At 43.5% G+C, this 17,135-nt stretch overlaps 2 protein-coding genes across 2 annotated transcripts in view; one reads left to right on the top strand and one right to left on the bottom strand.

The window, feature by feature from the left end:
• YME1L1 (YME1 like 1 ATPase) overlaps window positions 1-4,864 on the top strand; it is a 20,217-nt gene extending 15,353 nt beyond the window's left edge. Inside the window, exons 15-19 of the mRNA XM_048950908.1 lie at window positions 174-325; window positions 1,102-1,228; window positions 1,328-1,401; window positions 1,873-1,959; window positions 3,050-4,864. Of these exons, the coding sequence (XP_048806865.1) occupies window positions 174-325; window positions 1,102-1,228; window positions 1,328-1,401; window positions 1,873-1,959; window positions 3,050-3,193 (584 nt within the window). The 3' untranslated portion in view covers window positions 3,194-4,864. The remainder of the gene's footprint in view (window positions 1-173; window positions 326-1,101; window positions 1,229-1,327; window positions 1,402-1,872; window positions 1,960-3,049) is intronic.
• Window positions 4,698-17,135, bottom strand: LOC125695873 (patched domain-containing protein 3-like). The gene is made up of 4 exons (XM_048950907.1): window positions 16,379-17,135; window positions 16,159-16,280; window positions 14,226-14,371; window positions 4,698-9,863 (listed from the first exon to the last, which is right to left on the bottom strand). The coding sequence occupies exons 1-4, from the start codon at window positions 17,114-17,116 to the stop codon at window positions 8,284-8,286; spliced, it is 2,586 nt and encodes an 861-aa protein (XP_048806864.1). The 5' UTR covers window positions 17,117-17,135; the 3' UTR covers window positions 4,698-8,283.

The raw sequence follows: 17,135 nt of genomic DNA, 5'->3' as shown, positions 1-17,135 counted from the left end.
GTAGGTCAATTTTGGACGCTAATTAATGCTCATTAAATGCAGAGTATTTACAAATAGTATTTTAGTTATGCTTGTATACTGTTCGACTGCTACTTTGTACCCTGAGTATGCATATTCCACATGTACCACGGCTGCCAGCTGTACAGGCAAGTTTAATTTTCCTTCCTTTGCAGGACCTGAGCGCAGAAGTGTAGAGATTGATGAAAAAAACAAAACCATCACTGCTTACCACGAGTCTGGACATGCCATCATTGCATACTATACCAAGGATGCAATGCCGATCAACAAGGCTACCATCATGACACGAGGAACAACCCTGGGGCATGTGAGTATTTTTTATAATTCTTTGTTGGTTTACTGATAATTCTAAAAAGTATTTTGGCAGCAGTGCTATTTGTTGTCCTTATATTATAATGTGTGTTGAGATTTGCTGTTTCAGCAGTCTCTTGGCAAGCTGGTTGTCTCTTATGTGGTACAAATATTCTTCATTCCGAAATACAGTAGCTCTTGCTCATATACTGATTTGATTCTGCTACAGTTAAAATAGCACTCAAGTGCAGCACTCAGAAGAATGTCTGAAGGATCAGAGAGTAGCAATGCTGCTTAGCTGCACTTTTAATACACATATACTTAATCCGGTTGTTTTGTGTCTTGCATGACTTTTTCTAAACCACATTAGTTAATTACCTTGTTTCTCTACTATAGATATTCTCTCTGTGTAAGTGCATGGTAGCTCCTGGTAGAAAAGAAAAAGTGTAGTTCCAGTCTTTCTGTTTCTGCAGAACTTCTGTGCAAGTTAATGTGTTCAGATAAATAAAGTAATCGGTGTGAATCATCCAGGAAGTTGATCAGTCCAAATGTAGAAAATAAGAAGAAATGGATAGAATGGATTGTTCTGTTTCTGGTCCTACCTGTAAGCTTCTGTTATTAATTTTTTTGAGGTGGCTCAAAGGAAGCTTTCAGCTGGCGAGGGCATAGTCCAGAAGGAGGCCCAGAGCACTCACATAGTTGTGTAAAGCCATTACTCCCCTTTGGATTTAAACAAGATTACTTTTCAGATTATTTCAGTTTGTTACCTGACTGTGTTTCTTTATCTTCCAGGTGTCTTTGCTCCCAGAAAATGACAGATGGAGTGAAACTAGATCCCAGTTACTTGCACAGATGGATGTCTGCATGGGAGGACGAGTAGCAGAAGAGCTCATATTTGGAAGTGATCACATCACAACAGGTCAAGTCATCAATAGTTAGAAGAATTTGTGATTAGAGTTCATGGACAGGCATATTTAACTTGATTTCAGTAATTAATTTAAATTTGTTTGCTATCCAGGTGCTTCCAGTGATTTTGACAACGCTACTAAAATTGCAAAACTCATGGTGACTAGATTTGGAATGAGTGAGAAGGTAGTGTATCATCAGTGCTTAAATATTTACGTGCTACACAGAAATGTTCTGTAATGGCTGTCAGTTGTGATAGGCAGAGTAGTTCTGCCAAAAAGGAAGGCTTTACATTTGGCCCTGCTATAGGAAACTGAATTGGAAAACCTGTGTACACCCTAGTTTAAAAATCAACTTGCAAGATCTTCTCCTCATCAGTGACCTCAAAAGTTACTAAGGTCTGCAGGGAAAAAAAAAAAAAAAAGTGTTGGGCAGGGTAAAGGAAATGTTGAGTTTTGTAAACTTCTAAAGGAACTTTCTTCATTATCACTGTTGCGTCAGTAGTCTTTTTTGTTTTCCTTTTAAATGAAATACTTTGGGTTCTGTAGTGTGATCTATGGGAACAGAACTCTGCAGTGACTACACAGGTAATGGAGAGGCTTCTTGTTTTGCTGCTTTTGTTTGAAATTCTTTTTGTGAACAATTTTGTTTGTTTAGCTTGGTGTTATGACCTATACTGACACCGGTAAAGTTAGCCCTGAAACTCAATCTGCAATTGAACAAGAAGTAAGAACACTTTTACGGGTAAGAATCTTCCTTTTGCTGTAATACGCTTGTTTTGAGATGAGTTGAGCATCAGTTTAGTTTTGTGATGTGTATCACTGAAAATACGTAGGCTGTTGAAAGCATTCCCAATATTTCACATAGCAACAATTTGGAATATTTGCATGTTAAAACTTCTTGTATATATTCCTTTGCAAGCAGTGGATAACATGTTGATGGCATTGGGTTTTTAATGTTCTTTAACACTTCCTCTTGCATTACATCAGGGTTTGTATGTTGTGTAATCATAGAAAAAAAATAGTGCTGTAAAGTGTTATAGAACACATACAACAGCTGCATGTTGCTCCCACATCTCGTAACTTGCAGCTAACTCGTTTTGTGCAGAAATGGCCATTGGATGAGATCAGAGTCATTTGGTCAGGGGTTCTGTTTCTCACGGGGATCAGAATCAGATGCTTAGGGAAGGTTGTAACAGTTGATTGTCACCAAACTTCCAGATCTGTTCTGGTATTCTGATTTAGTTTCCTACAGGCATAAGAACTATTTATATCTAGTGATATTTAAACTCTAACAACTATTGCTGAAACTGTTTCTGAACTGACTGGTGAGCTAAAAAGCTGTCAATGTAGAACTGAAAGTTAAAATTGAAGCTGGTACTGCTGGCAGTTCTACTTGCAGCAACAGGAAACTTGCTGGGTAGCCGTTCACCTTTCAGGATGTACATTTTTTGAGAGCTCAATGTCTGAAGAACTTTACACCTTGAGGAACATCTTGAATGCTGCAACAGTGTCCATTATGTAAAATCAAATATTTCATAAGGTCTTTACAGACGTAGAAATGCTTTCTAAGTCATACTAGGCTTGTCTGTGGATTTTGTTTTCAGTTGTACTTCTGCAAAATGGGGAAGTGGCATAAAGCTATGTTTTCTTGAGCAGTTATGCCAGCTGGCTCTTAAATCTTGGTGAGACAGGAGCTGTGCGAGCTGTGATGTGTGTGGCGTGACTTTAAGTACATGTTTCAAGCTGCATTTACCCAGAAACAATTTTAAAAAGCTGTTACTTTTGTTCAGATGTCTTAAATTCCTACTACTTTTTTGTTTGTTTAATACTAGGACTCATACGAGCGAGCGAAGAACATCTTGAAGACTCATGCAAAAGAACACAAGAATTTAGCAGAAGCTCTCTTGAAATACGAGACTTTGGATGCCAAAGAAATCCAAATCGTTCTAGAGGGGAAAAAACTAGAAGTAAGATGATAACTTCTGGGATGCAGTTACTGATAATCTGAAGAATGTACATCTAGCAGTGCAGTAGTCTACGCAGCATAGCTTTTTTCCCTTTCTGATGTGTGTATGGCATTAGTGACATGTTATGATTAATTCTGTTTCTTGTGAGCTTCTGTTGTTTATCTGTTTGTTGTGTCTCATTGGAATAAGACACGAGAATAAAAAATGCTCTTCATCTTCTGCTCTTCCCACAAGAAGTTATTCAGAAAGACAAATCTCAGGGTTGAATTCAGTGTTCTGGTTTAGTCAGTCGTGTTGAAGCTGAGAAGAAAAATGTGCAGATGTACTGTGGTGTGTTTTGGCATCGCTTCCTGAGTCGTGCTGCTACGTGTGCGTTTGAAGTGATACCCCATAATATGCACTATAGAGTTTTTTATGGGTAGTGACAAATTGACATGTAAAGCAGTATGTAGTCTAATGCTCATACTCTGTTTGAAGGTAGGGATCACTTTTAAAGAAGATATATTTGGAAATGCAACAAAGCACATGTATGAACAAAGCAGCTACAGAGTGCATCTCTAAAGAGAATTATGAGAGCTTCATGTAAAACAAAAACATTACAGATTTATCTTCTCAGTGTTCCTGGAGTTAAAATACACACATACAGAGCTGGGAGAGAGATCTTAACGTGAACACCAGTAGCAGGCTAAACATGTCCAATCTCTTTGGACTGTGTTTTGGGCAGAACCATGGCAGGGATAAGAGAAACACCTGTGACCTCTGATGTGCTGCTGACAAGACTCCTAATTTGTTTTATTACTGCAGTAGATGGATATGATTTGATAAGTGCTTTTATACTGCTGGAGATCCTATATAATTAGTTTGTGCTAATACTATGTATAGCATTTGATAATCCAACAAAGAATTTCTTCAAAGTGGACACTACTTTTTTTGCTAAAAAGCAGTAGTTCAGAAAATATTTGAGGCATGTTTCAAATAACATTCCCAGTCCTGTTCAATACAGCTAGGAAAGCTGGTTTTTTGTTGTGAGTTTTTTTCCCCCCTCCTCTTCTTCATCCAACTTTTACAGAAGCTCCTGGAAATTCTGGGTTCTTGCAAAAATCAGTTTCCAACCAAGTAGAAATGATTGCTAGCAATTGTATGCCAGTATTCTGCTGTTCTCATGGAACTGGTTTTTAGGAATAACACAGCTTTATTATAATCTTCTGCACAGTTAATGGTAGACTCTTGGGACTGTAAACTTCTGTTGCAGAAAAGGCCTTCATTATTGTGTTAATGTGGAATGTTTGACATGGTTGGAGATGAAGATAGTTGGGTTGGTGCCAATAAAAGTGAATGACGATTGATAACCACATTTAAAGCTAACTTTAAATTGCTTTAGAGTTTTCTGAGTGTAATACCTGTTTTTATTTTGTTTTGTTTTTCCAGTAAGATCACATGCATTCTTTTTTTCTTCTGAAACTAGGATAACTTTCTATTTGCTTATTTTTCCATTGTCAGCTATGATAGTGACATCCCAGCATGGGAGAACTTGAAAATGTTAAAAAAAAAACAGTATACCAAATGCCTAGGCTGACTAGTTACAGTTGTACATGTATTTTAGAAATATGCCAATGGAAACAGAAATATACTGCATATTTGCATCTGTTTTTGGAATAATAAAGGTTCAATTTAATTATGGACATTGGCTCTTCCTTTTACTTACCACTGTAAAAAGCTACGGAATGTAATACAGAGTTCCTGTTACGTAAATGGAATATACAAAACATTTGAACTTGTAAATAAATTTAGTAGTTAAAGGAAAAATGTATACTAATTATATTTCTAGGGGATGTTCTCCCTAGGAATTCAGACCTGTTCTTCAATTCCTGCTTTCACCAATGGGACTTTGACAGAAATGTTTCCAGTGGAATAATGCCAATCTGTTATTAAAAGCAAAAGCAGAAAACTTCGACTTCAAAAGTAAAAATATCTACTGAATGATCTGTTTTGTGGGGTGAGTCCTGTGGTGTAACATCGTTATTTTGAACGCTTCTTGGTATACACAAAGAAGAGCCAAGTGCGGTTTCTTTTGGGTATAAAGTATATATTTGCCTTCTGGCCAGCTCATAGAGCTGTGCTGCTGAACACTTGCTTTTCCTCAGGGGGTGGTGTGCATGTATCATGTATGTGCTTTCAACCAAACTCGCATGGAATCATAGAGGGACTTGCATTTAAAGGGGACTTAAAGATCATCTAGCTCCACCCTCTCTGCTGGGGGCAGGGACGCCTCCCACTAGGTCAGGTTGTTTAGGACTGTATCCAACCTGGCCTTGAACACCTCCTGAGAAAGGGCATCCGCAGCTTCTCTGGGCACTCTGGTCTGTGCTTTGCTCACCGCCCTCAGGTGGAAGAATTTCTTCCTAATAATTGATGCAAGTCTCCTTCAGTTTAAAAACAATTTCCCCTTGTCCTGTCACTGCACTCCCTTACAGAGTCCCCCCATCTTTCCTTTCAGCCCCGTTTATGTATTGGAAGGCTGCTGTAAAATCTCCTCAGGGCTTTCTCTTCTATAGACTGAACAACCCTGGAGAAGGAGCTCCAGATGTCTGATGACTTTTATGGCCCTGCTCTAGCAGGTCCATCTTTTGTGCTGAGGGCCTCACATGAAAGTGGAGACATGAAATCAGTGGTTCTTCCCTTGTGCACTGATGCAGTGACACCATCACAGAAGGCCACTGAGTTAGTCAAGCAGGATTTGCCCTTAGTGAAGCCACACTGGCTCTCCTGTATCGCCTGCCTTGCATGTGCCTTACCATAACTTCCTAGAAGACTTGTTCCATGATCTTCCCTGGCACAGAGATGAAACTGGCATGCCAGTTCCTAGGGTCATCCTTTTACCCTTTCTAAAAATGGGAGTGATATTTCCTTTTTTCCAGCTACCAGGGACTTTACCTAATTGCCACGACCTTTGAAATATTATAGAGAGTGGCTGGGCAACCACATCAGACAGTTCCGTTCAGATTCTGGGATGCATCTCATCGGGACCCACAGACTTGTGGATGTTCAGCTTCCTCAGGTGGTCGTGAACCTGATCCTTGCTTAAAGTGGGAGGATATTGCTTCCCCAATCCCCTCCTACCAAACTGAATGTTTGAGGGCTGTGCGGCGAGCAGTTAGCAGAGAAGACCGAGGCAAAAAAATTGTTGAGTACTTCAGCCTTCTTGTCTGTTGTAACCAGTTTGCTTGTGTCACTCACTTAGAGGGGGTACGCCTTGCTGGACTTCCCATTTCTGGTTGAAGGTACCTGTAGAAGCCTGTCTTGTTCTTTTTGGCATCCCTAGCCAAGTTCAGTTCTAGCTTGGACTTGGCTTTCCTGACCCCATCCCTACACAGACTAGCAGCTTCCCTATATTCTTTCCACAGTCCTGTTCCCATTTCCACTGTCTCTGCATTCTTGCTGTTCAGTTTGACTAGTTGGTCCCAGTTCAGCCATGCTGGTCTCTTGTCTTCTTTTCCTGACTTGCTACACCTGGGGATGGAAAGCTCTCGCACACTGAAGAAAGCGTCCTTAAAGATCTGCCAGCTCTGCTCTTCACCCTTATCCACGAGGACAGTTTCCCAGGGCATTTTGTTGACTAACTACTTGAAGAGCTGGAAGTTAGCTTTCCTAAAGTTTAGCTTCTTAATTGTACTCTTCACCTGTCTCATGTCCCTCCAGAGTGTGGATTCAACCTCAGCATGGTCACTACAGCCCAGGCAGCCTCCCATCCTGATGTCACTGATCAGTTCATTTCACTGGTGACCACAGGTCCAGTATTGCACCCCCAAATTACTTGACTTGGGAAGTCATCCTCAATGCATTCCAGGAGCCTCCTGGATTGCCTGCAACTCGCTGTGCTACTTTTCCAGCAGATGTCTGGATGTAATCTTATGGAATTGGCCCCAAATCCAGATGGAACAGAGGCTTTGCCACACTGGCTGCAGCTTTCACAAGAAATGCTCCTCAGCTGTAGATTTGAACTGTGTAGTTTTATACCTCCTGGACTCCCTTTTTTCCTAAATTACAAATGTTATTTACCACTACTCAGCAGATTTCTGACAGGTAGCTCATTAAATTGGTGACAAATAATGTATTGGCTCTTAATCCAGATTTTGTCCCTACAAGCTAAAGCCCTTCATTTATTATCAATACTTCAGTGAAAGTTCTTCTGCTCCATTGATGCATCAAAAGTTGGATTGTTACAGACAAACAAAGAGGAACTTGTGACTTTAGCTTTAGAACTGAATGGCTTAAACCTGCGTTGCTTTTTGACTTTGTCCTCAATTAGATGTGATGCTTTCTAGGAAATTCCAGCTCTGTCATGCCATGGCATGCCATTTAGCACTATGGTCACTCAGATGGTCCACACAAGATCAGTCTACAGTACGTATCCATTTGGAAACTGCAGCCAACAAAACAAATACAGTCGTCTTAAAGCTACATGTTTGATCATAGAAAAGATTCATTAGAACAAAAAATGTGAGTCAGTCTTCCCTATGGGCTTTTTGTGCTGCATTAGGAACCTAAGCAGACTAAGTCTCCCAAACATTTATGAACCACTGCAGCATGAGGCAGTACTCTCCCGTTGATCATCTCACTATAAAACCCCAAGGTTCAAGCATCCTGGGGAAACTGCCTGCAGGCTCAGTGTTGAGTGACTGTGTCAAGGTAAATAGCCAGGAAATGCACAAAACCAACAGTTGCTGTAGCTTCTTCTATATATTTCCTGACTGAACTATAACAGCCCATAATGCTGGGACAATCGGTAGTGTTTATAATAATTTCAGTTTCAATACATTCAGTAAACAACTAACACACACACCAAAAAAAAGGTTTAACAATATTAAAGTTACAAAGTCAAGAACACAAAAAAGGAGGAAACAAATCAGTTCTGTGCACTTTCACTTCTGTTAATTAATGCCTGGCTTTTCTTTACTCTTTGCCTCTCTGTCATATTATTCCATCCTTCCCATCATTCATTTCTTACATCCCCTGGAAGTTGCTGCATTTGAATCTCCATATAATATATACATAACTGTAAACATTTAAATTAGTCACGCACGGTCTTTGTCATTTCTCTACCTAAGGTCTAGCATTTTAGTTTCAGTGATGGGGAGTGATTTGCCCAAGTATCCAAAAAAGGTTAGAAATACTGGAATAAACACAAGACCATGAAGAGCCCCAAACAATATAACAAGAAACATGATCTTAAAAAACGTTCTGAAGATGTAGGTTTTTGCTGCAGCCAGGACAACTACTCCTAACACAGTAGATACTGCTCCTTGTAACACTGGGTAACCAAGCTGGTGCAGAGCTCCTATTGCCTTCTCATTGGCTGATGACTCTCCACTTGTAACAAAGGCATAGGAAATATGTGCAGAAAAGTCTACAGAAAATCCAATGCAAATGACCAGGTTAATCATGGATATGGAGTCGAGGCTGATGTCCCAAAATGTCATGAAACCAGCAACACCAACGATAACAGAAGCTATAGCAAAAGTCACCCACAAGCAACACAGTGGGCTGGGAATAAGCACAAGAGAGACCACGAGCATCGCCCCAGCAGCGATGACAACATTCTGAATGGTGTTCTGCACTATGACCAGGTACTGGTCGTAGTAGATGAATGCTGGATGGTACACCATGAGTGGAACTACGCACTGCTTGGCTCTGTCTCTTAACTGATTGAGCAGATTTTTCTCGTCAACGGCTGAGGTCACATTCACTGTCTGGATGAAGAAACGAGAAGCTGCTATTCCTTCTGCAGTCTCGTTAATGTCCCACTCAAAACTGGGAAAGAACCGGAATAGTGCAGCTAAGTTATTAATGAAAAGATCTTTAGTGCTTATATTTATTAAACCACTGCCAGCAATTTCTGTGTATACTCTCAGCCATGACAGCGAGAGGTTCCTGTCTACATAGTTAATGCTCTCTAGATCCTGTAGGCAAGCCTCAATGTCATTACGAACAGACTCGTCCCAGTAGTTTACGCTGTCAGTAACGACGACCATGACCCTGGGTCCGTATTCTGAGAAGTATTTGTCATCGTCGTCATAGTAGGCAATAACGTAAGAGTCATCACTAGCCAGATTTCGAAGATCTATGCCCTCCTTCATCTGGGTGCAGCCATAAACACTGCCACCCAAATACGCTCCGTACAGCAACACCACAAGAAGCTTGATCCATTTACCTGTCAAGAAAGGACCATAATACTTCTTGAAGAATATGCTCATGGGATGCTCGCTTTCTGTCCCACTGGTTTCTGGCTCCGGCAGCTCACTAGAACAGCTGCCTAAACAACACGCGTTGTACAAGCAGGATTTCTTCCCTACTTTCACTTGCACACACGTTAACCAGTGTCGGTTTCCGTTCACCCTTTTATGATTTAGCACGATAACTGCCCCAAAGAAGGTAATGACATAGACATAGCAGAAGACAAAGGCGGTGCCGGTATAGAGGCAGAACGACCTCACAGAAGGAAAAGAAGTCCAGGTGCCAATGAAGAAGGCCAAGACATCTGTGAGAGTGGTGATTGTCACAGAAAGCGCTGCTTCTCTGTAAGTCTCGGCCAGCCGAGATTTGGTGTCTGATTTGTCTGCCTTGCTTGAGCTTTGTTCCCAGGAAGAGATCATGATAAACATGTCATCCACACCAACTCCTGCAAGAGGAGAAAAAGTTAACTCTGCATGGCACAAGGCGGCTTCCACCGACACCCAGCAAAAGTACCAAAAAACAAAAGCAGCATTTAAGGCTACACCGAAGTTTCCAAAAGCAAGCGAGGCTACTTGCTTTAGTGCTGATGTGAGTTTAAGATACAAGAAAACACGTCCTTTGGATGCACTTGGCTCTACTACCTTTCAAAAACTCACAGTGACTTGTCACATCATTGATCCTTCACCCAGCCCTGCTGGAGGACTGAGCACACCTCACCCACCTCTGACAAGTGTTTTGTGTCTGCTGTTCAAGTACCCACTGATACAGATGACAGAGATACAGATACACTGCTTATTCTGACACTTCTCTATTCTCATCTTTAGAAGCACTCCTGCTATCCCTGGAATCTGTGGCAAATTAGTCCAATTATTTCTAGCTCAGTCTTCTGCAGACAAAGAGAAGGCATTGATGTTTGCAAGTCACTCCCATTCCATCTTCAGTCTTCCCTGTTTTTCCCAGTAAAAAGAATTTACTTGTGATCTCTCTAAATGACTAATTTTTGAAATTTGTATTATTTGTTGAGCTTCACTTTCATCATGATTCTTAAATTGCTTTCTTATATTAATTAGGCTTCACATTTTTACAGATATGCCATCATGTACTGCTCATCAGAATCTGGAAGACCATGCCAGGAAATCTCTGGGTCCTGGATTGCAGTTTTCGCCAAGGCATGAGAGAAAGTAAGCAGAAGCTAGATGTGGAAGTTACAGATGAATAGAGATGCAATTGATGATACTGCTAAGCAGAACAGACGAAATCACTATATGCTGTATCCACAACTGATCAGCTGTAAGAAGTCAATTATGAATTATTTGTAAAACTAAGTACTTATCTTGATCACGAGCATTGACAAGACTTAGTGTTAGTCAATATTTGAATCAACACAACAACAAAAAAGAACTTATGTTCCCAGTTGTAGCTGGGAAGCGTTACAAGTGTTCCCAGAGGTATAATCAATTCACAGGAAGTTTGGTGAACTGAAGAAATACTAACATAATGGCTTTCAGAATTACAGCAGATCAGTGAAAGAAAAAGCAACAAACACAAAGAACTGCATATAGAAAACATAGAAAATAATTGCCTATGTAGTTGAAACAGATCTGGGTTAAGGGAAGGACAGGAAATACAGCGCAATCAGCCAAAGAAGGCAAGAACACAGAAAGCAAGAATAATATATGGACGAGTGCTGGTCTCGTGAATACAGGTACTACAGTGGCAAGTAGTTGAAAGCACCCTGATCTTCCCCAGGCCTTTCACAGAAAGTGCATTTTGCAAAGCAGGCACAGCTGAATGTAACAGCTGGTGAATTTAAACTGAACTTGGAGTTACCCTACATCTGGCTTCAAAAACTACAGCAAGTCAGATCCCTCTGCTATCAGCAAGTTTGTGTCCAGAAGGAGGTGCAGCAGACACATAAGGTTGTAATGTAGTCCACTGAGGGGAGAAAAAAAAAAAAAAAAAAAAAAAAAAAAAGAGGAGTACGAACAATGGGTTCATATTTTCAAACAACTGATCACAAATATGTGAAAAATGATGCAAAAGAAACAATTGTCCACAAATATGCCAAATATGATAACACATTGATGTCACAGGATCACAAAGTTTGGAAGAGACCTCTGTATCAAGTCCAACCTCCCACTAAAGCAGGTTCCATAAGTAGGTTATACAGGAAAGTGTCCAGGTGGGTTTTGAGTATCTCCAGAGAGGAGACTTCACAACCTCTCTGGGCAACCTGTTCCAGTGCTCTTGTCACCTCCAGAGTAAGTTTCACCTCATGTTCATATGGAACTTCCTGTTTGTGCCCATTGCTCCTTGTTCCATTGCTGCGGACCACCAAAAACAGGCTGGCCCATCCGCTTGATTCCCACCCATTAGATATTTGTAACCTTTAGATAGATCCCCACTCAGTCTCCTCCAGGCCCCTCATCTTCTTTTGTGGCCCCCGCTGGACTCTCTCCAGCAGCTCCCTGTCTTTCTTAAATTGGGGAGCCCAGAACTGGACATAGTACTCCAGATGTGGCTCAACAGGGCAGAGTAGAGGGGGAGGATTACCTCCTTCTACCTGCTGGCCATGCTCTTTTTAATGCACCCCAGGACATCATCGGCTTTTCTTGGCCACAAGGGCACACTGCTGCTCATTGGCCAACCTGTTCCCCAAAAGGACACGCAGGTCCTTCTTTACAGAGCTCCTCTTCAGCAGTTCATCACCTAAACTCTACTGATGCATGCAGTTATTCCTCCCCAGCTGTAGGATTCTACACTTGGTCTTGTTGAACCTCATCAGATTCCTCTCTTCCCAACTCCCCAGCCTGTCAAGGTCTTGCTGGAAGGCGGCACAGCCTTCTGGTGTGTCAGCCACTCCTCCCAGCTTTGTACCAACAGCAAACTTGCTGAGAGTGGACCTTATGCCTTCGTGCAGGTCACTGATGAGGCTGCTGAACAAGACCAAACCCAGCACCAACCCCTGGGGAACACTGCTAGTTACAGACCTGCAAATGGACTCTGTACTACCAATCACAACCCTCTGAGCTCTGCCAGGCAGCTACTTCTCAACCCATTTCACTGTCCACTTGTCTATCCCGCGCTTCCTAACGTTACCTACAAAGATGTTTTGCAAGACAGCATCAAAAGCATTATTGAAGTCAACAAGAAAGGACGTGTACTGTAAAAGACCAGTAAGATTATTAAGAGCTAATTACATTCTAAAATATACACTCATAAGCATGGAAATGAAATTACACTCAGCAGCTATCTCCTCCCAGATTTAGAATCTTCTAGCCCCACAGTGTACATGACCAGCAAAGACAAATTACAGTAATCAATTAAAACTGAAATACTGAAAACTGGGATAGGCACTCATCTCTCTGAGCATCAGCTAGAAACCCAGGAAAGGATGAGCCAGAAGGGGGTGCTGCATGGTGTTGAGGCACACAGCTGCTGGCAGTCAGGCAGACTGTGAAAGCAATTCTTTTAAAATCAAGATTATTTGTTTGCCTTAATCCAAAAACCAAATTCATCATGTCTATAAAGATCTATATCTATATCTATAAAGATCTGAAGAGACTGTGCGCACAAATGTGTGCAAGAACTTCTTTATGGTGAGGGTGACGGAGCACTGGAACAGGCTGCCCAGGGAGGTTGTGTAGTCTCTTTCTCTGGAGATGTTCAAGACTCACCTGGATTCCTACTTGTGCGACCTGCTGTATGGAACCTGCTTTGGCAGGGGGGTTGGACTCAATGATCTCTGGAGGTCCCTTCCAACCCCTACGATTCTGTGATTCTGTGACTGCTTTCAGACATTTTTCAGCTTCATGAGAGGTTCTTTGTTAAACTGGGAGCTTTTGCATCCAGGGAACAAACATACAAATACCAAACAAATTTGAATCATGGAGGAAACAAAGAAAAGTCCTGCCTCCTACTTGCATTAGACACCCAACACAACCTTGCACAGGCATCCAAACTTTTGGCTTCCCTGGGCAACACTGAGTAAAGAGGAATTATCTTGGGTCACATGTAAAGGACATAATATAGTTAATGTGTGTGAATATATATCTTCCACAACAGAAAAATCACCCATAGACCTGAGGCCTTCTCAGTCAGCCTTCTCCTGGTGTTGTCCCTGTCCTGTCCCTTATAGAAGTAGGGCTGGAGAACATCCCAGCACTGCCAGGCTAGGAGTTAAGAGCCTATATATATATATATATATATATATATATATATATACACACACACACACACACACACAAGCTCTGTTACTTATATAAGATACTTACTAAAAAAAAAAAAAAAAAAAAGAAAAGAGGGCAACAAAAACATAAAAAATAAAACATAAAAAATTAGTGGGTTGGACACATGAGACCTGCCTGCAGCCTCTAACAGCCCAGGAGGCCCATGAGCTTTCATCAGCAAGGGATTAAGACCAAGAAAACCTCACATGAATATATCACATAGGAGGAACAAGCATCACATCAGTGTTAAACCAAAATGAGGCTGCTTGAAGTCATTACACTGCACAGGAAATTTCAGATCTTATCAAAACAAGACGAACTTTGAAACTGCAGACTGCCCTGATACACTCAGGCCTGATTTTATCTAATCAAAGACCCTAGTAACTTAATTTGCATATTCAGGTGATAATAAATGTACTGGCTTTAGTCTCTGCAGGTTTGCTGAAGTTGTGCACATATTCCTTACTGCTCGCTGCTGAGCTAAGTGTGAACCAACACCCACAGGAGTAACACTGTCAAGTTGTTTTAATTCCAGCTTTTCTCTTCATACTGGAGCCCAACACACTTTTTCTACTTACCAAGAATAAGGAATGGAGCATTTGCTACAGTTGCCACAAATGGTACTCCACAGTACATCATCAATCCAAAGCTGCTTAATACAGCTAAACCGGAGGAAAGCACTCCACAGCATGCAAGCCAGATGTTATTCCTTACACAGCTCAGCCTGAAAACGTTTTAAGGAACAGCTTAGTTACACGTCAAGTATTTGACCAAGGCATCTGGCACGACAACTGAATTCTCTGCAGAGATACGGATTGTGTCCCATCCTTGAAGAGAACCTGGTGAAAGTTGCTATTTGCTAAGATTACTCCCAAGTGTCAGCATTAAGACAAAATGAATTTATATGGCAGGTGCTAGATACATTATTACTGCTGGCCAGTCACAGAGAAATGCACCTGAGAGTAAAATATGCACACTGATCTTTGTACCAATAAGCAATAACTACAGTGAAGATAAGTACCTTTGAGAGTTTAGACTTAGCATGTTCAAACAGGTCATTCATTTTTAGAGGCTCTGTCCAGGTCTTTAGGGTAGTGTCAGTATAGCATGAATGTATCTCCTGGGCTGCAAACACTGTGCTGTAGATAAGCTTTACAGCAGACAGACCTGCTACTGGCCATTTGCCAAGATGCCTGCAAGGACTGGATTGAGGATTTCGCATGGAAAACTCCCAAGGGGAGACTTTGCATGTGGTAGCGCTGCAATGGGACAGTAGAGCTACCTTGTGCCCCATTAGAAGTATCCTCCAGGCTCTAGAACATTTCCAAACTTTAAGAGAACCTCTTGGTTCTGAGCAAGATAAATCTGGTAAGCTACCATGTCCAATTCAAGTTGCTCCTCTTTTGGGTAAGCCATGATTTTTACATACATAAAAAGCTGCGTAGGCTGGAACTACATTAGCTGAAACCTACCAGACTCCAATATGAGAAGCACATCACAGCTGCCTAATTCATGGGAGGTCAGTGCAGTACAGAGTAATTCAATGGGTGTACAGATGTGACTTGGTGGAACTACCCTTACTTGGGCTGTGCTCCCAACTGATGATGCCTGAGATGGCTGATAGCCAAAATTGCATGTCCTAGTTAGCATGGTGCATTGCACAAGATCTAGTTAAAGCAGCCCACCCTCTGAGCAGAACTTTATGCCTCAAGCACAGCATACAAACTCTTCCCTATAGCTGGCAAATGTAGGACAGCTCACCTTCCACTTGAAAAAGAGAGGGCAGCCTAAGTTCTCTGTGAAGGCAGGCAAGGCTCAGGATTCTCTGAGCAAGCAGAATGCTTAGGGACTTACACAGACTTGCAGCTATTAGTGAAGTTATCGTTGATTCAACTGTTCCACAATTGAGGTGACAGAAAAACAGTGCAACGAGACCTGAAAACAGAATACTTCCTCCACGCTTTCTGGCTTCCTTCCATTTTTGGACTTGTCTTTACAAAGTGTTAGCAGAGCTCTGTGCTGCACAGAGCAGCCAGCAGCTTCCGGCACCCTTCCTGCGTAAGGTCAAGTAGGACCTGGTGGCTGTGCCTGTTAGTGCCACACTTAGAGTACTCTGACTGCTAAGAGTATGGTTTGTTGTGATTCTTGACATAGCTGCAACACATGCAAACATACCATTAACAAAAAAATGATTTTTATGAGATGAGGACCACATAAGTGATTGATGTCTTCACAGGATGGTCTGCTGGATATGAACATTCAGGCTGCGCACGACTGAACAGAAGCCCTGTTCAGGGATTCACCTGGTGCTCTGCAAGAACCCCACTTAAGCACATGGGAAGCATGCTCACATTGGAGTGAAAGTGAAAAAATGCTTTTTGCCAAAGGTTACATTTCACGAGGGCGGCGTCTTCAGAACCACTTCGCTCAGCAGCAGCCGAAGGAGCCCAGACCCCGCCGGAGCTGGAGCGGAAGCGCGGAGGCGGCTGCTCGCAGCCCCAGGTACTTTACCTCAGGCAAGAGACGACCGAAAAGGTGATCGTCAGGAAGTACGTGATGGAAAAGAGCGGGATCACGCTCTTGGTGTTTCCCTCAAACTCCTCTTGTCTGGACAACGAGGTGAAGTACGTCACCTGGAGCGAAAACAGCGCCAAGTCAGAGCACGCCTTTCCGCCCCGCGCGCCGCTCGGCCCCGCTCCGCCGCAGCCGCAGCCCCCCGCCCCGGCGCTACCTCGACGGCCGTGAGGTTCAGCTCCTGCAGCTTCGCCGGGAAGACGCGCAGGAACGTCTCCAGCCACGCCCGGCTCTCGCGCGCCGCGCCGCCGTCCTCCCGCAGGTAATACATCAGCTTCATTGCTCGCGCCCGCTCCACGCGCCCGCTGCCGTCCGTCTGCACGCCGCCCAGCGCGGTGCCCAGGAACGCGTCGCCGCCGCCGCCGCCGCCGGGGAAGGGCAGCTCGGGCAGGGCGCTGCCGTTGGCCAGCAGCGGCAGCAGCGGGTTGGCGCTGGCGCAGGCGTCGCCGCTGCGGGCGCAGAGCCGCTCGTAGCCGAGGGCGCGCACCGCGCCGTCCAGCAGCAGCACTTCGTCCCGCGCCGGCCGGTCGAGCACCGAGGCGTCCCCCGCGGCCACGGCGATGAGCGCCGCGTAGGCGCCCTCCGTGGGCAGCCGCTCGGCGGAGAAGCGCTCCGAATCGTTGGTGGGGAAGTACCGCTGCACGAAGTCGCGCTCGGCCTTGGCGGGCCCGCCCGTCGGCGTGAACTGGCCCTCGATGTCATTCGTCTGCAGGTCCGGCAGGAAGACGAAGCCGGCGCCCAGCCCGGCCGAGAGCAGCGGCGGCAGCAGCACGAAGGGCCAGGGGCAGGCGGCCACGATGCGCCCCAGCGCTTCGAAGAGCCGCGTCAGGGGCCGCTCCACGCAGTTGGTGTTGCTGCAGGAGCAGCGCTCGCGGGGGGACCGCGGCTGCCCCATGGCCGAGGCGGCGGTACGG

The sequence above is a fragment of the Lagopus muta genome, chromosome 7 (genome assembly GCF_023343835.1).
Source record: "Lagopus muta isolate bLagMut1 chromosome 7, bLagMut1 primary, whole genome shotgun sequence".
Taxonomy (NCBI): Eukaryota; Metazoa; Chordata; class Aves; order Galliformes; family Phasianidae; genus Lagopus; species Lagopus muta.
This window is presented reverse-complemented; position numbering and strand designations above follow the sequence as displayed.

Coding starts and splice junctions, on each gene's coding strand:
- LOC125695873 (XM_048950907.1), bottom strand. CDS start 17,116: ATGGGGCAGCCGCGGTCCCCCCGCGAGCGCTGCTCCTGCAGCAACACC. Junction 14,372..16,158: donor TCGGTCGTCTCTTGCCTGAG/GTAAAGTACCTG, acceptor AAACGTTTTCAG/GCTGAGCTGTGTAAGGAATA. Junction 9,864..14,225: donor TGCTCCATTCCTTATTCTTG/GTAAGTAGAAAA, acceptor CTCCTCTTGCAG/GAGTTGGTGTGGATGACATG.